This window comes from Chamaea fasciata, unplaced genomic scaffold (assembly GCF_029207755.1).
Source record: "Chamaea fasciata isolate MVZ Bird 193981 ecotype frontalis unplaced genomic scaffold, bChaFas1.0.hap1 SCAF_3, whole genome shotgun sequence".
NCBI classification, from domain to species: Eukaryota; Metazoa; Chordata; class Aves; order Passeriformes; family Sylviidae; genus Chamaea; species Chamaea fasciata.
The window spans coordinates 42,452,460-42,470,838 of record NW_027094088.1 but is presented as its reverse complement, the minus strand read 5'-3'; the positions used below and the strand labels follow the sequence as shown (position 1 = coordinate 42,470,838).

At 38.0% G+C, this 18,379-nt stretch overlaps 1 protein-coding gene across 1 annotated transcript in view; it reads right to left on the bottom strand.

Moving 5' to 3' along the window:
• NUP133 (nucleoporin 133) overlaps positions 1-17,507 on the bottom strand; it is a 30,583-nt gene extending 13,076 nt beyond the window's left edge. Inside the window, exons 1-17 of the mRNA XM_066178762.1 lie at positions 17,323-17,507; positions 16,082-16,200; positions 15,183-15,286; positions 14,030-14,137; positions 12,337-12,468; positions 11,774-11,944; positions 10,972-11,127; positions 10,811-10,881; positions 10,086-10,233; positions 9,161-9,308; positions 8,394-8,551; positions 7,537-7,628; positions 5,115-5,278; positions 3,653-3,747; positions 3,317-3,541; positions 2,202-2,324; positions 1,659-1,758 (exon numbers count right to left, since the gene is read on the bottom strand). Coding sequence (XP_066034859.1) covers positions 1,659-1,758; positions 2,202-2,324; positions 3,317-3,541; positions 3,653-3,747; positions 5,115-5,278; positions 7,537-7,628; positions 8,394-8,551; positions 9,161-9,308; positions 10,086-10,233; positions 10,811-10,881; positions 10,972-11,127; positions 11,774-11,944; positions 12,337-12,468; positions 14,030-14,137; positions 15,183-15,286; positions 16,082-16,200; positions 17,323-17,507 — 2,299 coding nt within the window. The remainder of the gene's footprint in view (positions 1-1,658; positions 1,759-2,201; positions 2,325-3,316; positions 3,542-3,652; positions 3,748-5,114; positions 5,279-7,536; positions 7,629-8,393; positions 8,552-9,160; positions 9,309-10,085; positions 10,234-10,810; positions 10,882-10,971; positions 11,128-11,773; positions 11,945-12,336; positions 12,469-14,029; positions 14,138-15,182; positions 15,287-16,081; positions 16,201-17,322) is intronic.
• Positions 17,508-18,379: the final 872 nt, after the last annotated feature.

Sequence of the window (18,379 nt, the reverse complement as noted above, 5' to 3'; positions counted from 1 at the left end):
AGCAAAGCATGAGAAAAACATTACTATGTATAATGAAAAAAAAAAAAACAAGGAAAAAAGTTAATAAATGTTTTTATTTTAAAAATCAAAGTAATACCTTCACCACTTGTCATGGGTTTTGTAACCAAAAATAAAAAAAAAATGTTTATTCTATTCCATCTGTTGGAGGTGTTTTTTCTTTATCTGTTGTAACTCCAGGAGGGAGGGTACAACTGCCTTTCTGATAACATGCCAGCTGTTAAAACCAAGTGCGGCATTGTTTCTTATCTCTGCTCACCCTCCCATTACCTCCGTGGGGATATCTTTTCTTAATGGGCCATTAAAGCTCACCAGTGACACGACACATTACATAATCCCACTGTGAGATGCTCGACCCAGGGAGGAGGAGCCAAACCATTTCCATCTAGATAAAAAGATGCCACAAATGTCACCAGACATCCAGTGCTCCCACGGGACTCCCAAAGGAAGACTGGACTCATCTCTGGACCCTTTTCTCTACGGGACCATCTCTACTTCCAACAGGACCACTCCAGGAGGGCTTACTTTTGGACTGCTCCCAGCACCCTGACCATCAGGGTGTCAGGTTGTATTTCTGACTTTGTCTGGGGTTTTTCTAGGATTTCTTGTTTGTTCGTTGGCTAATTCTTTTGTACTACAACATTTGTATTTTTAATATCCCTGGTAAAGAACTGCTCTACCTATTCCCAAAATCTTTACTTGACAGCCTTTTAATTGCAAATTTATAATAATTTGGAAAAAAGGGAGCAGGGGGGGCTTACATTCTCCATTCCAAGGGAGACTCCAACCTTCCCTGGCAGACACCTGTCTACCTAAATCAAGACACCACTCCACCCCCACAATAAACAACTACTCCCATCTACTTTTACATATTAAACTGGGCCAAGATGTGGTAAACAAAAAGCCTGAACTAGGCAAATCTATGCTGCCAACTACCAACATCAGCTCTTTTTCAGAAGAAAATAATTACTTGCACTATTTCTAAGCAAAGTAAGAGAATACACACAAGGAAAAGGCAACTTCTCTTAACCTGATTTAAATACTTTCATTCAGTCATCAAAACACAAGATCAAAAGAGTTTGCATGGGTCCTGTTTTTGCGAAGAGGAATATGGATTGCAAGACTTTTGTCTTGGAAGCACTAAACAAATGTGTTTTACATGTAGAGGCTACAAGGAACCTAAGCACCAACTGGAAAGTGCTTGCTTGTGAGAACATATGTTCTGAAAATTTTCCACACTATTAAACCATCAAAACAGAACACATTTATGCAAGTAGAGAATCATCAGTCCTTTTGAAACAGCTATAGATCATATTCTATGATTTATTTTAATGTTATGTATCCCACAGATCTGCCAACCAGAACCAATGCATAAAAAAAATTATAAAAATTCCAGAATTGGTTGTTTCCCAAACTTGTGGTTTTACAGCCAAATTTGCAATGCAAGTTTCAAAAAAAACATCATCAGTACTGGACAAACTAAGTGTTCATTGATTCATCCCATTTCATTCACTAAATGAGAACTTCATTTTCACTTACTCCCACTGATAATCCTGTAGCAGCTTTTAACAGTAAGTTTAAAATTCAGATTGAAATTCATGTGTTCTGAAATTTATGAACTTGAAATAGTATTTTCTCACCTGTCCATGGAATATATTCAGGTTCTCTTTCTGGAAGTTCTCCTGTTTTGTATAAAGAGGCTCTAGACTGACGATACTGACAGGCAGCTTGTAGCATATCCTATTAAAAGGCAAGGATGTGAATATTTTAGTCTACCTCAGTATACACAGATCACAAAAGATGATGTCTTTCGTAATTTGGAAATGTTTTTTCAATATCCACATTCTTTCTACACCACTTTCTCAGCTAGACAGAAGGAGACATACTGACTGAGCAAGAAACCTCAGTGCCCAAACACAAGCTCTTCATAATTTGATACATATTCATGACTTCACAACTTCCAACAAAGCTGCAACTTCTCAAATTATCTTTAATAGTGGCTCAGGAGGAAAAGGAAAGTCCCTAATTCTGACCAAGGCTGTCTTTTCCTTCCTACTGTATTTGGACATGTGAAAAGCACATTCACTTTTCTTCTCATGTCAGTAACTCGGATGTGCTACACTTAATTTGCTCAGTGTTTATCTTGCCCTCCCACAAACATCTTGGTGAAGGCAGTTCTGTACCTTAATGATGCTGTTGACATTGACAACTATCTGGGCCCACTCAATTGATTCAATAGGCATATCTTTCAGGATTTGTTCCTCCTCTTCTAATAAGGATTCGAAGATGGAATCTATCTGGGATACCTTGAAGACAGAAAGAAAAGTTACACTGAACACAAATGTGTCCACTGTCAGCTGATACCTGAAAGCCAGGAGTTGTATAGAAAAATAAGTACATTAGTATAAATCACATAAATAGCCAAAAATATTAAAAGGTATCAACTATACTAATGTACAATGGGATAACCAGCTTATAGGTCATAGAACACGTAAAACTACAAAAAAATACCTTCTTTCTGGACTTCAATCTGAAAGGAAAAGAAAAAAATCCTCATTTCTCAAGACAACTCCATACACTTCCATTAAGCATATTCCCCCATCATCTTCTGGAATACTTGGCAGCAGAATCTTTGCTAGATAAAGTATACTGGATAACATATCTGCTTTAAAATAGCAGACCATTATTCCTGTTTTATTTTATATTTATTTTTCTCCCTTAGCAACTATTGTTCTCTGCAGTAAAAAAACTTCCTAAGAATAAATGTTTTGTGCATAGTTCTTCTCAAGAAGGAAGAAAGAAATAAAGATGGAGCACTTGACTGGAACACAGCATACACTGAGAACTAACTTAGCTTGACTAATGTTAGAAAGGAAAAAAATTGTAAGTGACTGAATTAATATAATGCCAACCAGGACAGCTCATCAAAGCAGCTCTCCTGTCTGGAAAGCTTCATACTCTTCAGTCCATCCCTTAAAAATTATAATTTAGTATGCATCTTATTATCTGTCAGAGAATTTCAGTTGTCTTTTTCATTGCTTATCCATATTGGGAAGTAAACAACTTTACTTCTGCTACATGAAATTTGTCAAAATTCACGTTTCAGCTGCAGACACAAAAAGTATGTACACGAAAGTGAAGAAAATAATACCACATTATCCCTATTTAAAGGGTAGTTGTGTAAGGCTGCATTTATTTCTACAGTTTCACAGGGAAAAGTTTCAAAGTACATTTCAAGCACTGTGACATTTACTACATGCAAGGCTATACAGTAATTCAGGAAGGACAGGTTTCTTACCTCCCTGAAGAACACATCAGCAGGGGTAAGGCTTGCTGGAACATCACATTCCCTCTTGTTTAATGTAATCAGTATAGCAGCATTCACCAGCTCAGGCAGCCTAGAGTGGTGATTCTTGAGAACAATAGCCGCTGCCAGTTTCTCTGCATGCTCACAGAGCAGCAGTCGAGTGGCCATCGGCATCCCTCGCACCGGAAAACTGCCCAGACGCTCAAACACACCAACCTTTTATTAAAACAAAACAAAACAACCCATGCACTTTAAACAGTGTTCTAGAGGAATCAAGACAAAGTAATAAACTGTGTGTGCCGATAACAAGAGCACTGTAGGACTTACCTGATGAAGAAACTCAATGAAGAAGGAGTGTGCTTTTGTCTTATCCTCTAGCTGATGAAGAAGAATGAGAGATGTGTTGCTGAAACCAGCTGCTTCTAAAAAAGGCAAAATCTTAGGTCAGAGCACCTGATATCTTCATTTCTGGATATCTATGGTTTTTCCTTCTGAGGAGAACTGATCTGTCAATTTTTATAGTGGTACCACACTGGTACGTTTTACAGTATATGCACACATTTATATACTGCTTACCATGCTATTTTTAATCTGTTTTTTTCAACTCTATCATGGTTGAAGTAAAACTTGTAGAAGAAATAAAAGTATCTTTAGATCAGTACTATTCCAAAGTACTCAATTCATTATGCTGCTAAAATAGCAGCTCACAAGCATATTCTAGTTTTAGCAGAATTGAGACCAATGTTTTTATCCTCATGGTGGACTAGCTATTGCTAAATTTATTATGCCCTAGACCAGAGCAACTAGAAACTACAGTGTTAACAGGCATTCGGACCTAATTGACTATGCATCCAGATTTTTTTGTATAAACTAAGTGTGCTCATAATATCAAGCTAAAAAACTTGGAAGAGCTATCACTGAGCAAAATTAACAAGATGATTTCCAAGAAGCTATCAATTTTCATTTCTGGCTTTAGTCAGGAATAAACACAGACAGGGTGCCAAATTAAAAATAAAGTTGAATCAGAAAATAGTAAGGATCAGATGCCTGACAATTTCCAACTGGCTGCTCCACACAACAACAGGAAACATCATCCATCTGGAACTATTTATATGAACTTTCAAATTAGGCCTATACTCTGTAGTGGCAACTACTACCTACAGGTTTGAAGCCACTTTCAAATTAAAACTTGTAAGAGACACCAAAGCATGAACAAAGAAGTCTCTTGCTGAAAACATGTTTGCTTTAATGCTTTATGTACAACAAATACTTGTAAACAGATTTCTCTTATCCTCTTTCAGGCAGACATAAGTACCAAAGCCCCAGGGGAATATAAGCTCACTCTACCCAGGGTCCAAGGTGACCAGAAGCTGTGTAGTCACACCAACAAAAGGCCTAAGAATGAACAAATAAGCTCTGTCTTTTAACAGATCTATTTTTTGGAAAATGATTCAAAACTACACAAGGAATCATGGAAATACTAAAGTGACAGCACCTGATCCTTGCAAAAAGTACCCTTCTCAGAAATAAGCTTTCCTTGCTGTTTGTGTTTACTGTATGAAGTCAAGAACTTATCACAGCAGAATGCAGGTTTATCTGGTAATATTAAAAGATGCATCTGTAAGTCTTTCTGGAAATGTATCTAGTGGCGATAGCGGGCAAGGGACACCTAAGCCTAAAGTATAAGGTTATCTAGAAGATTACAGATATTATTTCCAAAACAAACAAACAAATGAAAAATAAAAACCAAACAAATCAAAAAGCTCAAAACCCAACACATTACATTTACCTTCAGGTACAGATTCAGCCCATCTTGGATCAGAGGCAGGGTAATCATCCATTAAGTCCACACTGATCTGAGTCACTGCTCTATCCAGCTCAACATCAGAATCCAGATCTGTATTACTTGGAAAGAGCTCAATTACCATGCTTTGTGCATTGACTATATCTTTCCTGAAATTAAGGAAACAAAGTATGTTAAATAAAATCAAGCAACAGGATTATAGAAAAAAAAAACCCAGTTGACAGGATTTTCTGACACCCTTTTTGTGAAGTGCTTTAGATTATATACATCAAGCATTTTTTTCACTCTCTCTAAAGTAACTGTGGATAAAAGGTATTCTAATTCTTTAAAAGCACGTAGGCAGTACAACTTATAAAACAAGAAAACACAAGCCAGGAGTCAAGGTACACTTCTTTATTACCTCTATTATTACTATTTAAGAGAAAAGACTCATCACACAGAGCTAAGCCTGGATGTATCTGGTAGTTAAGTCACTGAATTTCTATTGCTCACTTTAAAATTTTCTCATTTTCTCAACTGCTCCCACTAATGGCAATAGAGGGGAAGCTCATAAAAGCTCTCAGGAAAATGCTTCAGCAAATATAATACATTATTTTTATTTCCTATAATTTCAAAGAATCTTCTCTTAGTCATATCAATAAGTAAAAGAACAAGAAGCAACCAAACACAGACCTCCAAGGTATGAAGTTGTACTTCTGCATAAAGAATTATGCCATATACACAAAACCCAGAGATTTGATTTTGTGGCTAAAAAATCGTAGTATTCCAAATGAAAAAGGATATTGCGAGTCTAATACTAGAAGTATTTATATTTTTCATGAAACTTTCAGTTTGAACACTTACATGACCAAGATGTCTACAAATTAAAAAAACCCCAAAACAACCCAGCGGTGCATCCAGAAAACGCACAAAGGTAAACTAAAGCAAAGGATACATTTGAAAAACCAGAACAAACTGAATCTTTTATTAAAAATGAAAGTCCCACCTTTACTACCCAGCAGGATGCGTTTCTAAGGAAATCGCAAGGGACTTTATTAGCTCCTTCAAATCATGAAGTGCCCTCAGAAAGGGTCAACCTGATCTTTCCATGGAACTTCCTATCCCCTCTAAAGATCACTAGGTCTGTAAAGATGCCAGAGCTCACTGCACAGCTGGAACACTTTACACTTCCAGTGGCTGCAAAGCCTTCCATTATTTGGCCTGCATCTATTCACTGGCCATCTGGACAGGCCACTGTTACACCTGTTCTGTGGAAGGCTGCTCCATCCATTCTACCAGACTATTTTTTTTCTGGAAAAAAACCCAGAGTAACTATTATATACACTAATTTTTTTCTAGTTTCATAAATATAAGCCAGATTTTTATTGAAATAACTTTCAACTTTCATACTGTTTCACACTGTTTTCCTTACTACCTCCCACTTCCCTCTGTTTCCAACCCCCTTGCACATACCCACAACAACATTATATTTGTTACCTGTGCCCTCAGATCACAGCTATTCCAGCCATCTTCAGCAGCACTTCTGTTTAATGACACTTCTGAACACAGGCAGAATTTGTCTAAATTCTGTGCCTGTTTACAGACCTTGTATTGGTATCCTTTATTCTCTGTGCCCAATTCCCTTCATTATCTTTTACCTCACATGAAGTTCTATGCAAAAGCATTCCTACTTCTTGTTACCTTAAACCTGTTCTTTCCCAGTTTTAAGATTCTTTAAGGAGATTAGTCCTTAGAGGGTTTGTGGGTTGTTTAGTTTTTTAAATACATAAATATTGTAAAAATCCCCTCTAAATATAATTAATCTAAGTCTACAGATCTGTTTATCCTCTTCTTTTCCTCCTTGGTTTACATCACTCAACTCAACATCAAACCTTTCAGGAGTATTGCACACCTCTCCACACTCCAACTGTTTTAATCAGGATAGTTTGACAAACAGGGTATTTTATTCCACTCATTCTTCCATATCAGCCAATCTGAAAAAAAAATCATCCTGCCCAGAGTCTGCCACCTTCATGGCCAAAAGTATATTCAAAAGTATTACTGAAAACAGCTAGGCAAATAAAAATGAGGATGGAAAAGTGTTTTCAACAACAAAACACCATTTACAAAAGAATAAAGAAGTCAAAATGCAAAGCTGAAAGTTGGTTTACTGGCACAAACGTACCCATAGAATTTGCACAGAGTAAGTGACAAGTGATAGAGATTACAGAAGTCTGCTCCTTTCTAGCACACATCCCTTCTTCACCAGCCCAAGTTGTACTTAATGTTTTCCTAATAAAGATGTGTGATATTTTAGCTACAACTAAAATAGCACAGGAATATCCTAACCAAGAGAATCTCTTACTCAAATACCAGAGTGCCTTCAAAATCAGCAAACAAAGTCTCAAAAACAAAGGGCAATTTCTACCTGCAGTACTGTAGAAAAGCAGCTTTCAGTAATTTGGTTTTATCTTCTTGAGCAATAATTTCTAGCCTACCAGTTGCATCAAATGCAGGACTCTGAAAATGCAAAACAAAAACTTCAGCTGAAAGCCAAATATGAATCTTCATTATGAAATTAAAACATTTTATTTAAGTAGTAATGCCACAGATTTAAAATAAAATCACCATGGGGAAGCAGTTGTGTTAATTAAGTCAAACACAAAACTCTAAGTATGTTACAATGAATGTCACACAGAGGTTTAACCAGAAAACACCATCTGCAAAGGAACTCAGACCAACTTAACTCTGCCCACCAGATTTTTTAATGATAATTATTTGAAGATTCAAACCCACCATTTTTGGCAGGATTTAAAAGGTATTCCTGAATATTGTCAGTTAATATATGACGATAATATTCAGTTAGACAGAAACAAGTCTAACTGCAGACAAACTTAACTAGAAACCAGTCTGTTAAGAAAAACACAGTTTCATCAGGGCAATCACACAATTCCTTCCACTAAAATACTAGTTAATAATAACAACTGACTATAGTGTTATATAGGCCTAGTGATAGAAAGCAACACACCTACAAAGAAAAAATGAAAATTTCATGGAAACCTCAAGTGTGAAACAAAGGGGGGGGGGAAAAGAAAGCTACCCAAACTGGCAGATGTAAAAATTTTTGTTTTGAAAACTGCCTTCATTACAAGCATTTGAGTCTCTGTATAAAAAAAACTTTAAAACCCAAACAAGCCAGGATTTCCACAGTGAAAATTCAAAAGTGACACAAAAAACAACTTTGCTTGTACCCTGTTTTCAACCAGGCAAACAAGTAACCATTACCTCACTTCTTGGTCCAGCAATAGACGAGGACAGGGCATCTTCAAGGTCTTCAGGAAGCACAGAAATATTTTCCCTGGACAAGATAGTGAGAAGTCCACTTTTTTTGGCAAAGAAGATGGGAAGGCTATTACAGGAACCTGCGCCTAAAATACTATCTCCTAAAATAAGGAGAGAGAAAAAAAAAGCAAGCACATAAATACCACTTTATTTTAAAACCAAAACATAGGAGTTTCACAGACAATTACTGACTTTTGTCATTAATCAACCAACAGTAATTGATAACTGCACCTGACTTAGAAATAATTGTGGAACTATTTGCTACTCTAGATGTAGACTTCCTGATAATGCAAGTGTTAAAAAAAAAAAAAAAATAAAGAAGAAGAGAAGAAAAAAAGTTCAAAACACCTTTGAAAGTCATGGATGACATACTTAGAGACATCTTGCACTGGGTTAAGTTCAGGGAAAAAAAATCAGCCCACAGTGAATGTTAGGAAAGAGAAAAACCAAGGAAAATGCCCCACAAGCAAAACTCCCATCCTTTCATATGCCAAAAACTGGGATCTGCTACATTTTAATTTGAAACACCGTAGAGTAACAATACTGGATGTCACATCAGCACTTCTCCATACGCTCATGAGAAATTCCCAACTTGAAACATTTACAAAAGTAGCACAAGTATGACACTGCTCTCTGAGATACCTAAATACTGTAAAAATATTGAATTAGGAGGTACCAACAAAATGTGATTTCCCTCCACAGCAAGTTACCTTGTATGCCAAATATGATTTTTTCCTGTGGTAAGGAAATTCTGCCAGTTCCAGTGGAACAAGCAAACACTTCATCTTCCTTATAAAGGTAAGCAGCATGGCTGAAGTAATCTGGGACTACCAGGCAGCACAACACTTCATCTTCTGACTGAAAGTGTTGAATACAAACAATATCACATATACAATCAATACCTTGGACATGCTAATCCATGCTGCCTGAACTTGTTTTAATTTGTTACAAGGAGGTATGAATGCAGCTTACAACCTAAAAACCCAAACAAAACCACTTTTAATTTACCCTAGAGTTTTAGATTCTGGGTTTTTTTCTCCTTCCATATGCATTATATTCTTGCTCATTTCACATGGAGAGGTAAGTAACAGATCAATTATTCAACAATTTTCACACTCTTCTTCCACCTTTGACCTTTAAGATGCTATTACAGGCAGCGGGGAGAGGGGGAAGAGTGGAAGACACAGCAAAATGTATTCCACAGACAACCAACGTGTCCTCCCCTCCCAGCATACCTAGCAAGGACCAAAAAACAGATCTCGTAATTCCTTGTGCTGCAACAAGAGTCCCAGAGTCTGAGATCTGTTTTAAATGGATTACAAGAGCATAAGATAAAATCACTCTGTAGAAACTTCCACAGACAGCACAAAAATTAAAATAAATCAGGAGTAGTCAGATTAGACTTATTTTTGGAGTTTTAACTTATACCTTAAAATGCAAAGCATAAACTTTACATACAGTTAATATTAAACATTAGGAGATGCTGGTACACGTTTTCCTCAGAGTATCACAAATACATGCTTCTAAGGGAAACTGATTTTCCTTTAGACAAAAACCTGACACATGATTTATGTACAGGAATACCCTGAAACACTGAACTTTCTTCAGTTGGTATCAGAATCTCCATAAGCATACCTGAAAAGATGGATTATACTGTGTGACCTCTACAACAACATCATCAGACATCTGATAGCCTTTATCTTCTACTGTTATCAGAGTGTAGTAGACAAGACATGGACGATCTCCAGGATGCCACGCTGCAGCAAGTATGACCAGTCCATCACTATTCAACAACAGATATCATATCATTGAGAGATGATTATTACACACTTCACTTGCACAAATACTAACAATCAAAAAAGAAAAAAATAAAGGTAACTAACTATAATCTCAACTAGATACTATTAAATCTTTTATTCTTTTAAAAAGAAAAACTATGCTATTTGTTCTTCCAAGTTACTTTATTAACAGTATTCATATTGCAGTACGAGACTGAACCAAGGCAGTTGTAATTTCATGCAATTAAATCAAATGCAAGAAATACTAAATTCTCTGCATCTGCTGGAAAAAGTTACAGTTGCTTTTTGTCTTTGTAAAATCAAGACAAAACAAATACACAACCCTGATAAAACGAAAAAAAAAGTAAAGGGAATTATTATCAGGTAAAGGATTTGTAATGGTAAAAAGACGATAGCATAAAATACAGGATAACTTAATTACCTAACACAAGGTGCTTATTTTATCAGCAGTTCCACTCCAGTAAAATTAAATTGCAATTACTTCGTGAAGTTTTTGCAGGAAAACAGAACAGATTTATCTCATTAATGAAGGTCTTACCAGATGCAAGTGGACTGCCTTACCGATTCTGTTGCAAATCCATGTATTGTATATTTACTCCTCCTTTAATATCTTCATAGTTACTTTCAGATCCCTAAAAAAAGAAATACATCTTTTGTGTAACTGTATATAAACAGGCAATCAATTAAACACACTAACTCTGTCCAGCTGGGCTGGCTCTTACCCAAATTGCATCTGTAACATGTTCTTTCAGGATCCTGTTGATATCCCAGCTGAGAATGTAACGTTCTGATGAATCATCAATCTCCCATTTGTTTAGATTTGAACTTGTTAGCACGTAAAAGCTTGATCTCTCTCTATCCCAAAGAACACTAGAAATCTGCATTTAAAAAATGAAAAAGCTAAAAAGGTTAAAGGAAAGCCTGAATATTTGGATAGAATAATCTAAACCACTCTCAGTCCACAAAAAGAATCACTTCCTTGGGCAATCTACAAAAGTTGCACTCAAGATGAGCATTATGATAACATCCAAGAGAAGTCTTATTTTACAGATAAAAGAACATCCACCCTAAATACATTTCTTGTACTTCCTACCAACTTCTGTGGAGTTCCTTGACAAAACTCAACCCAATCATCAACCCTTGGCAGTGCAAAATCAGAAAAGAAGAATTACAGGCTGCTTTCTTCAATTAGTAATGAGGCTATCCCTAGAAAGGGGCAGGACATGCAATCATTGCATATTCCCTGATATATTGCATATATAGGAAGGACTATTATTCCCAAGTTTCCTTTTATTTGGAGCTGAAAAGTAAGCCAGCATTTGCCTTTACAAAACTTACAGATTTATTTGGTTTCTGTCTTTGTTTCAAATGTCAAAGAAATATAAGTTACATAAATGAGCTGAGTGAGTCTTATTTTTTTCTGATGTCACACATCCTTATACAATCTCTTCTTTTTCTTTTCTTAAAACACAGGCTAGAAATTACAAAGAGAAAGTAAAGAAGATGAATGTTTCTCGAGCTTACCACAGCATCACTTCCAGGAGACAATATACCCAGGAGAGAAGACACCTTTCTACCAATTCCAGAAAACATGCCCTGCCCCTGTGGCAGAGCATGTTGATGAATCTTGCCAGAAGCATCAGGCATCAACCGGACTAGCTGACCTCTGGAAGATGATAAAATAAAGCTTCCTCCCTACAAAAAGAGAAAGCAACTACATATAAAAAAAACCAAACAAATCCCATTCTAGAAAACTCTACTGTCAGCTAAAATTCTTTATGTCAACTCATATGGGTAAACACTGAAAAAGACACAAGGCATCCTAAGAAGATGACCAACATCTCACGGGTACTCAGCACTAGTAGAGACTAATTTTCTTAACTGTGTGTGACATTTTTACCCAAGAAACTCAATTTCAGTTAAACAACAGAACTAAACTCTCACATAATCCTTGGAATCTAAGGACAAAAAACAGTGTTACCTTCAGAACATTTATTACAGATTTAAGACTAATAAAGTTGAGCACACTTTTCCATCTTTAGATTAGGAATAAACCTGGTATTTTAATATAAATCAGACTGTTTTACCTTTACTGCTGTGAGGAAACTGCACAGAGAGCCTCCAAAGTCTGTGAAAGTGTCTGTGTAGGATCCTTCATGTGCAAGATTGGGCCAGTAGCGCACAGAACCTTCACTGGTAGCAACCATTATTGCCAGAGACTTGAAGTGAAAAAGTAATTAAGAGAATAGGCAAGATGATGATAATAATAATACTACTAAATCTGACTGTAGCTTTAACTAAAACATGTTATTTTACATATCAAGATTGTGGGTGACAAAGACACGAGAAAGTAGCAAATACATATGGATGCACACTGACGAACATGGAACTGAATCACAAAAACATTCTGCAGCACAGTTTAATTCATGCAGGGAATGTTATACTCGTTTATTTTCTTAATGAATATTTTCTACTGGTTCTTGATTCTGATAATTCAGGGTCTGCTGCTGAAATGCAAACTAAACTCAAGAGTTGTAAAACAGGAAAGAGCCTGTGGAGAATTTCAGATGCCAAGCTACTATGGAAGACTTCAAATGCAGACTGTAATTTAACTAAGAAACTACTCTAGTGTCTTTAAGAGAAGTATCAAATCACATGGTTGCTCTTCTCTTCAAAGGCATAGGCCTACAGCACAACTCAGGAAATCACAGATACCAAATAAAAAGTGTGAAGCAAGAGACTGTTCAGGCAGAGATTTAGAGAAAAGCATTGTACTTAATCTATTGGTTGTTTAAAAAAAAAAGTAAAAATCACAGCACAATAGAAGAACTATAGCTGGGAGTTGTTACTGAGCTCCTTGGAGTTTTCTAACTAATCTTTTACTAGACACTGACTTTCAGTTCACAAGAACGATGAAATTTAAAAATACAATACATAAAGTATTAGGGTTAGGTGCACTGCTTCCTCTTAAAAGTCTTTGGATATGACTAAGTCAGAACATTTTGGGTTTCATGAGATAATCCCAAAATACTAAGATTGCTTTTCATCATCTGGAAGAGCAACACAACAACAAATCAAAAGAAAAGATGCTATTACATATTCTGTGCTACTGCTTACTTCCAAGGACAACTTCTTAGCCAGTTTTATCAGAGCATCACATATATTAACTGAAATCTAAGCTGAAAATGACAGGTTCTTTTCATGAACGATACAGGCACATTAACACACTTTCAGAACAAAACTGATCTTGGAACCTCACCCTCTAGCACAGTAACTTACAAAAAGCCACCGAGGAAACAAATCAGTCAAGACAGATTAAGTCTGTCCTTCCATAGTCAGCTTCCTTACAAAGACCAGTCAAGGGAGGGTGCTGGGGTTTGCCTCTCATCCATGGATACTGAGAATTAATCCACTGAGCGATGTTTTCAGCCAGCACTTAAACTCCACTTGGTCAGACCCCATTTTTGACTACCCTGGTGCTTGTTAACACAACACCCCTTAGTTTACTGTATTTTTGTTTGTTTTGAAAGCATGTCAAGTAATCCTTAGGAAAACTAGTATTTAATTTGATCCTATAAGATGCACACAGTGCAATTTAAAAGGACTAGCAGAATTTTGTTTACTTCAAAGGTATTTACTGCTATCAATCCTGACCTTTTGAATAGATGCCATACCACCCAAGGTTTTCAAATACTTTTAACTTATTCTTTTGATAAAAAAGGATATATTCAAAGTCATTCTTAAGGCTCTTTTAAACACTAAAATTTAAAATTTGATCACCTGAAGGGAAGATGCTTCACCTGAAGAACTGAGACAAGATATAGCTGCTAAACTAGAACTCCACTGGAAGTCACTGGGTGGCAGCTGCAATTCCTTGCACAGAGATAACTGGAAGAAAGAAAGACATGACATAATAAAGACTGGAAGAACTTTTTCCTCTGCCACAAAATCTTTATAGACTTTCTGACCCTAATAACATTTCAACTAACCCAGACACTGTGCAAGGGAACAAACAAAAGGTCACAAAACAATTTAAACAAGGTTATCACAACCAGTAAACAGCTAAAAAACATCTCCAAATTTTCAAATAACACTGATTTTCTTTATTATTTCTGAGTATTTCTCACAACACCACAATATTGGATTATTTCTTTTGGAGATTATTTGACTATTCCTTAATACGATATTCTTAAAAAATTAAACTAGAAGCACTTGAGAAAACTTATTAGGTACTAACAGGGTAGAGAGGGGGAACGCTCCTCCCCTCCCCTGCGCCCTTGAAGTTAAACAGCCAGAAAAATTTTAATCCCTTGACAAATCTCTCCAAGTGCCAGAATGTGTATACCTGACACTCCCCTGTAAGCGCAGGACCTGTATAACTAACATACGTTGTCCTGATTGAAAGAAACTGATTTTGTAACTACAGTTTTTCTCACACCACCACTGAAATGATGCTGGAAGAAATACTGTGCAGAGGGGATACAAAAATTCCTGACCTCAGAAATCTGGGTGAAACATACGTTCAGTACCTCTGAAATTACCCGTGTTTTTGGGGTTTGTTGCAAGTTGAAAACTGGTCCCAGAATAATCTAAGCCAATCTGTAACACATCAACTAGATCTTAATTATCAAAATAAGCTTTATCAAGACTACCTAACCTAAGAGCCACACCCATTAAAATATGAAGAATTAACCTTAGTGTCAAGGTGGCAATTAAAACTGAAGAGAGGAATACAAAAACTATAAGCTCTCTCAAAAGCCTGAGTTTCAGTTGCTGTTATGCTACTGTTGTTAGCATGACTTCCTATCAATCCTGTTGCTTTTGGGGGAGACCAGACAAAGTCCAGTTGAAAAAAAACCCACCCAACCCCATAACTGCATAACCAGTTCAAACAGCATAAAATACAGACTTTCCATCTTGACCCTTCAGTTACCTTAGCTACTGCAGACTGACCAATCTTCCAAATAATCAGCCTCTCCTTATGAACTAGCCAGGCCCATCCACTTTCATCCACCTGAACGGTCAGCTGGTCATCAGCTACATAAAAAAGTAACTTTTTTAACGCATTCAGATTTTTAAAACACTGCAAAGTAACCTTTAAACCAACAAACTTTCATTCTTATACGAAAATAAGAAATATTTTCTATTAAATTAGTTTCCATGTTAGAATTCCAATCTATTTGATCAACATATCAAATTACTACATCTAGTTTAAAAATCCATTTGATAAACCCTCAACCTCTAAGAATGAAAAAACAACCCTAAAACCCATTTCCATGTATTTAGAGCAGATTATAATAGCTTTGTAAATCACTCAACAATTTTAACATTATTTTAAAGATACATATTATGTTCCTCTTATATCTACTATAAAGGAAAAACTTAGCCACAGAGAAAAAATTGCTTAGGAGACCAATTTCTTTAACTCAGGGAAAGGTTTGTATCACTAGCGCTTTTGGAAGAGATAAAAAATGGGAATTGAAATAAAGAAAAAAATTAAGCATCCACTCTAGAACACGGCAAAATCAAAACAAGAAAAATGCGAGAAAGAACCAATAAGTAAAAGTTACTAAAAAACTACTATTAGCTTCCTTTATACCCTTGGCATTTTAAAATAAATTGCATAAACAGCATCAGAAGGGTATTTCCATGCATTCACACCCACATGGGTACTGTTTTAATTATTGTTACATAGATAACCAGGTTGGATTCAAAGCAAGGCACAGATATTTCAGCTTCCCCTGCAAAGTCAGCATTTCAACGGCATCAATGACACATTAAGAATTCCCTCACCTGTCAATTTTCATGGAGAAAAATAACATCAGTTCTTACCATCAGCTTTCTTCAGGGCTTCCATAACCTTAACAGGCAGAGAGGATCCAAAAGCCTTAACATCATAGTTAATAGTCTCAGTTGCTGTAGGAAGCTGGATAACTCTGGTAGGAGTCGCTCTTAAACAAAACAAAGCTACAGTTAACTTTTTATTGCCTCTTCATCAGTTTCAGCAGACATTTACTTCATGGGTATCTATTTAGAAACAGATTTATGTAAAACAAACATGCTTCCTCTGGGAACACCACCTAAAGCAATGATTTGGTGGCTTCCCTGCAAGTTGCTAGCTGTCATCAAATTCTTCATTTTTAAAGAACCGACTTTGAATGTGCGTTATTCCACCAGCAACAGACTCACTGTTCAGCTTCTCTACACTGTAGTAAAGACATTCGCAATGCCAGGAGAACCTCAGCAGAAGCTCTTCCCCGACTGCAGGGCCTACTTCCATCCCTAGCTCTGGCACTGCTGGGCAGTACATCTGTGCAACACTTTAAACACCATGATAGCTTGGATCCAACAGCACTTCTACCACCCTTACTTTGCTGCAGAGACTCGATTTCCTACCTGTTTCATAATAGCATTTATAAAAGCTGCTTTGCATCTTTCCCCGCCTTCTCTCTCTGGAACTGCACAGGTCTGTGCTGTCTTTTGTACACAATTAGGTGGGTAAATTTCTCTGCTTACAGAAGTTAATACCCTCTTTTTATTTCACTTCACAAGCGAAATGATGTCTCAGACCTCCCCGTGTGAAATGGAAAAAGCTGATACATAGCTAATAGACAATTCTGACACCCAGTCTGCAAAAATTATTAAGCAGACTAGAAGCGAAAGTTCCCCAAAACTGAAGATGGGCAATCCTCTTTAAGTCAACAAACAGCTGCTCCTGAGAAAAGAGATTATGAATCCTGAAACTGATCCGGGGCTCATGCTGTATCTCAGTTTGGATCCATATGGAAGGGAGAAGACAGGGGAAGAAGCTGGGGAGACGGGTGGGTGTGAAATGCCTGAACTCTATTTTCTTTTCAAATACGGGAGCTCTTATTATATTTATATATCATACTTGCATCACGCACGGATATGTTTGAGGAACCCGCGGATTCAAAACCTAATTAGAGGTATTCATAACTCTGAGCACGTGGTGCCGTGTATTTACGGCTCTAATGTACAGTACCGCAATGTAAGCCACACCGGCTCGGGCACCTAACAACGAGGCCGGCTCCGCGGCGAGGGGCGGCACTCACCGCGCCGACAGGGAGCCGCTCCTCCGCGCCGCCGGCGAGAACAGCACCGGGGAGGCGGCCGCCGCCACGACGGGCAAGCCCTTCTTGCCGCCCGGCCGGGAGAGAGGGCTGGGCGCGGCGCTGCCGAGGGCCCTGCGGGCCGACCCGCCCGGGGTCCGCGGGGAGGCGGGAGCCGACGGGAACATGGCTGTGGGTGCGGGAAGGCGCCGGCCCCGAGCTCCCGCCAGGCGCCCGCTGAGCGCGTCACCGCGGGGCGGGGCCGCGCGGGAACTGCCGGAAGCCGAACGGCGCCGAGCGTGACCGGGAGGAGCCGAACGGCAACGGGAGGAGCCGAACAGAGCCGAGCGGATCCGAGCGCGGCCCGCCCCCGCCCCTGCCGGGGAGCGGCGGAAACCCCGCGGCAGCGGTTGCTGGTGCCGGGAGCCCGCCCCGGCCCCAGGGGGCGTGTGGGACCGCGGGCTCCTCCTCAGCGCCGAGCTGGAACACGGTCCTCTCGCTCAGGTATTCCTGAAGCTACGCTTGGTCCTTCGGGACGTTCCTACGTCGATTCACAAGGGAGAGTTTGGGTCCCATTCCTCCCTGAGTTCATGCAATTAGCTGGCAGTAACCAGCTGGAGCAGGGAAGGCTGGATATGATCAAAAAGTGGCTGTTCAAAGACCAGTTGGAAGGACGTATTTTCCACTAAGAGTTGCCTTATCTTTAAAATAGCCTGTGCATCCCCAAATTTCTAATTAAATAAATAAATACACAAAACCATATTCCATGCAAACCTTGGCACGTTTCACATCTATGGTAAATAACAACCATGCACTACAACTATTCTACGGTATAAAAATTTTTGCCATGAAGCGGGACTAAATGCTCAGCGGCAGTGGTTTGCATGAAAAAGCTTTTAGAAGGTAAATATGTGCCACCCACTTGGGGAAGAAGTTGAGTTGAATGTATATTACCAACAAAGCAAATCAGTTAAGATAAAATTAACTAAAAATAGAGGGGGAAATCGCATAACTTTTCAAAAACGTTTTCTTTCATAATAGATTCAGGGCTGTTGGGCTT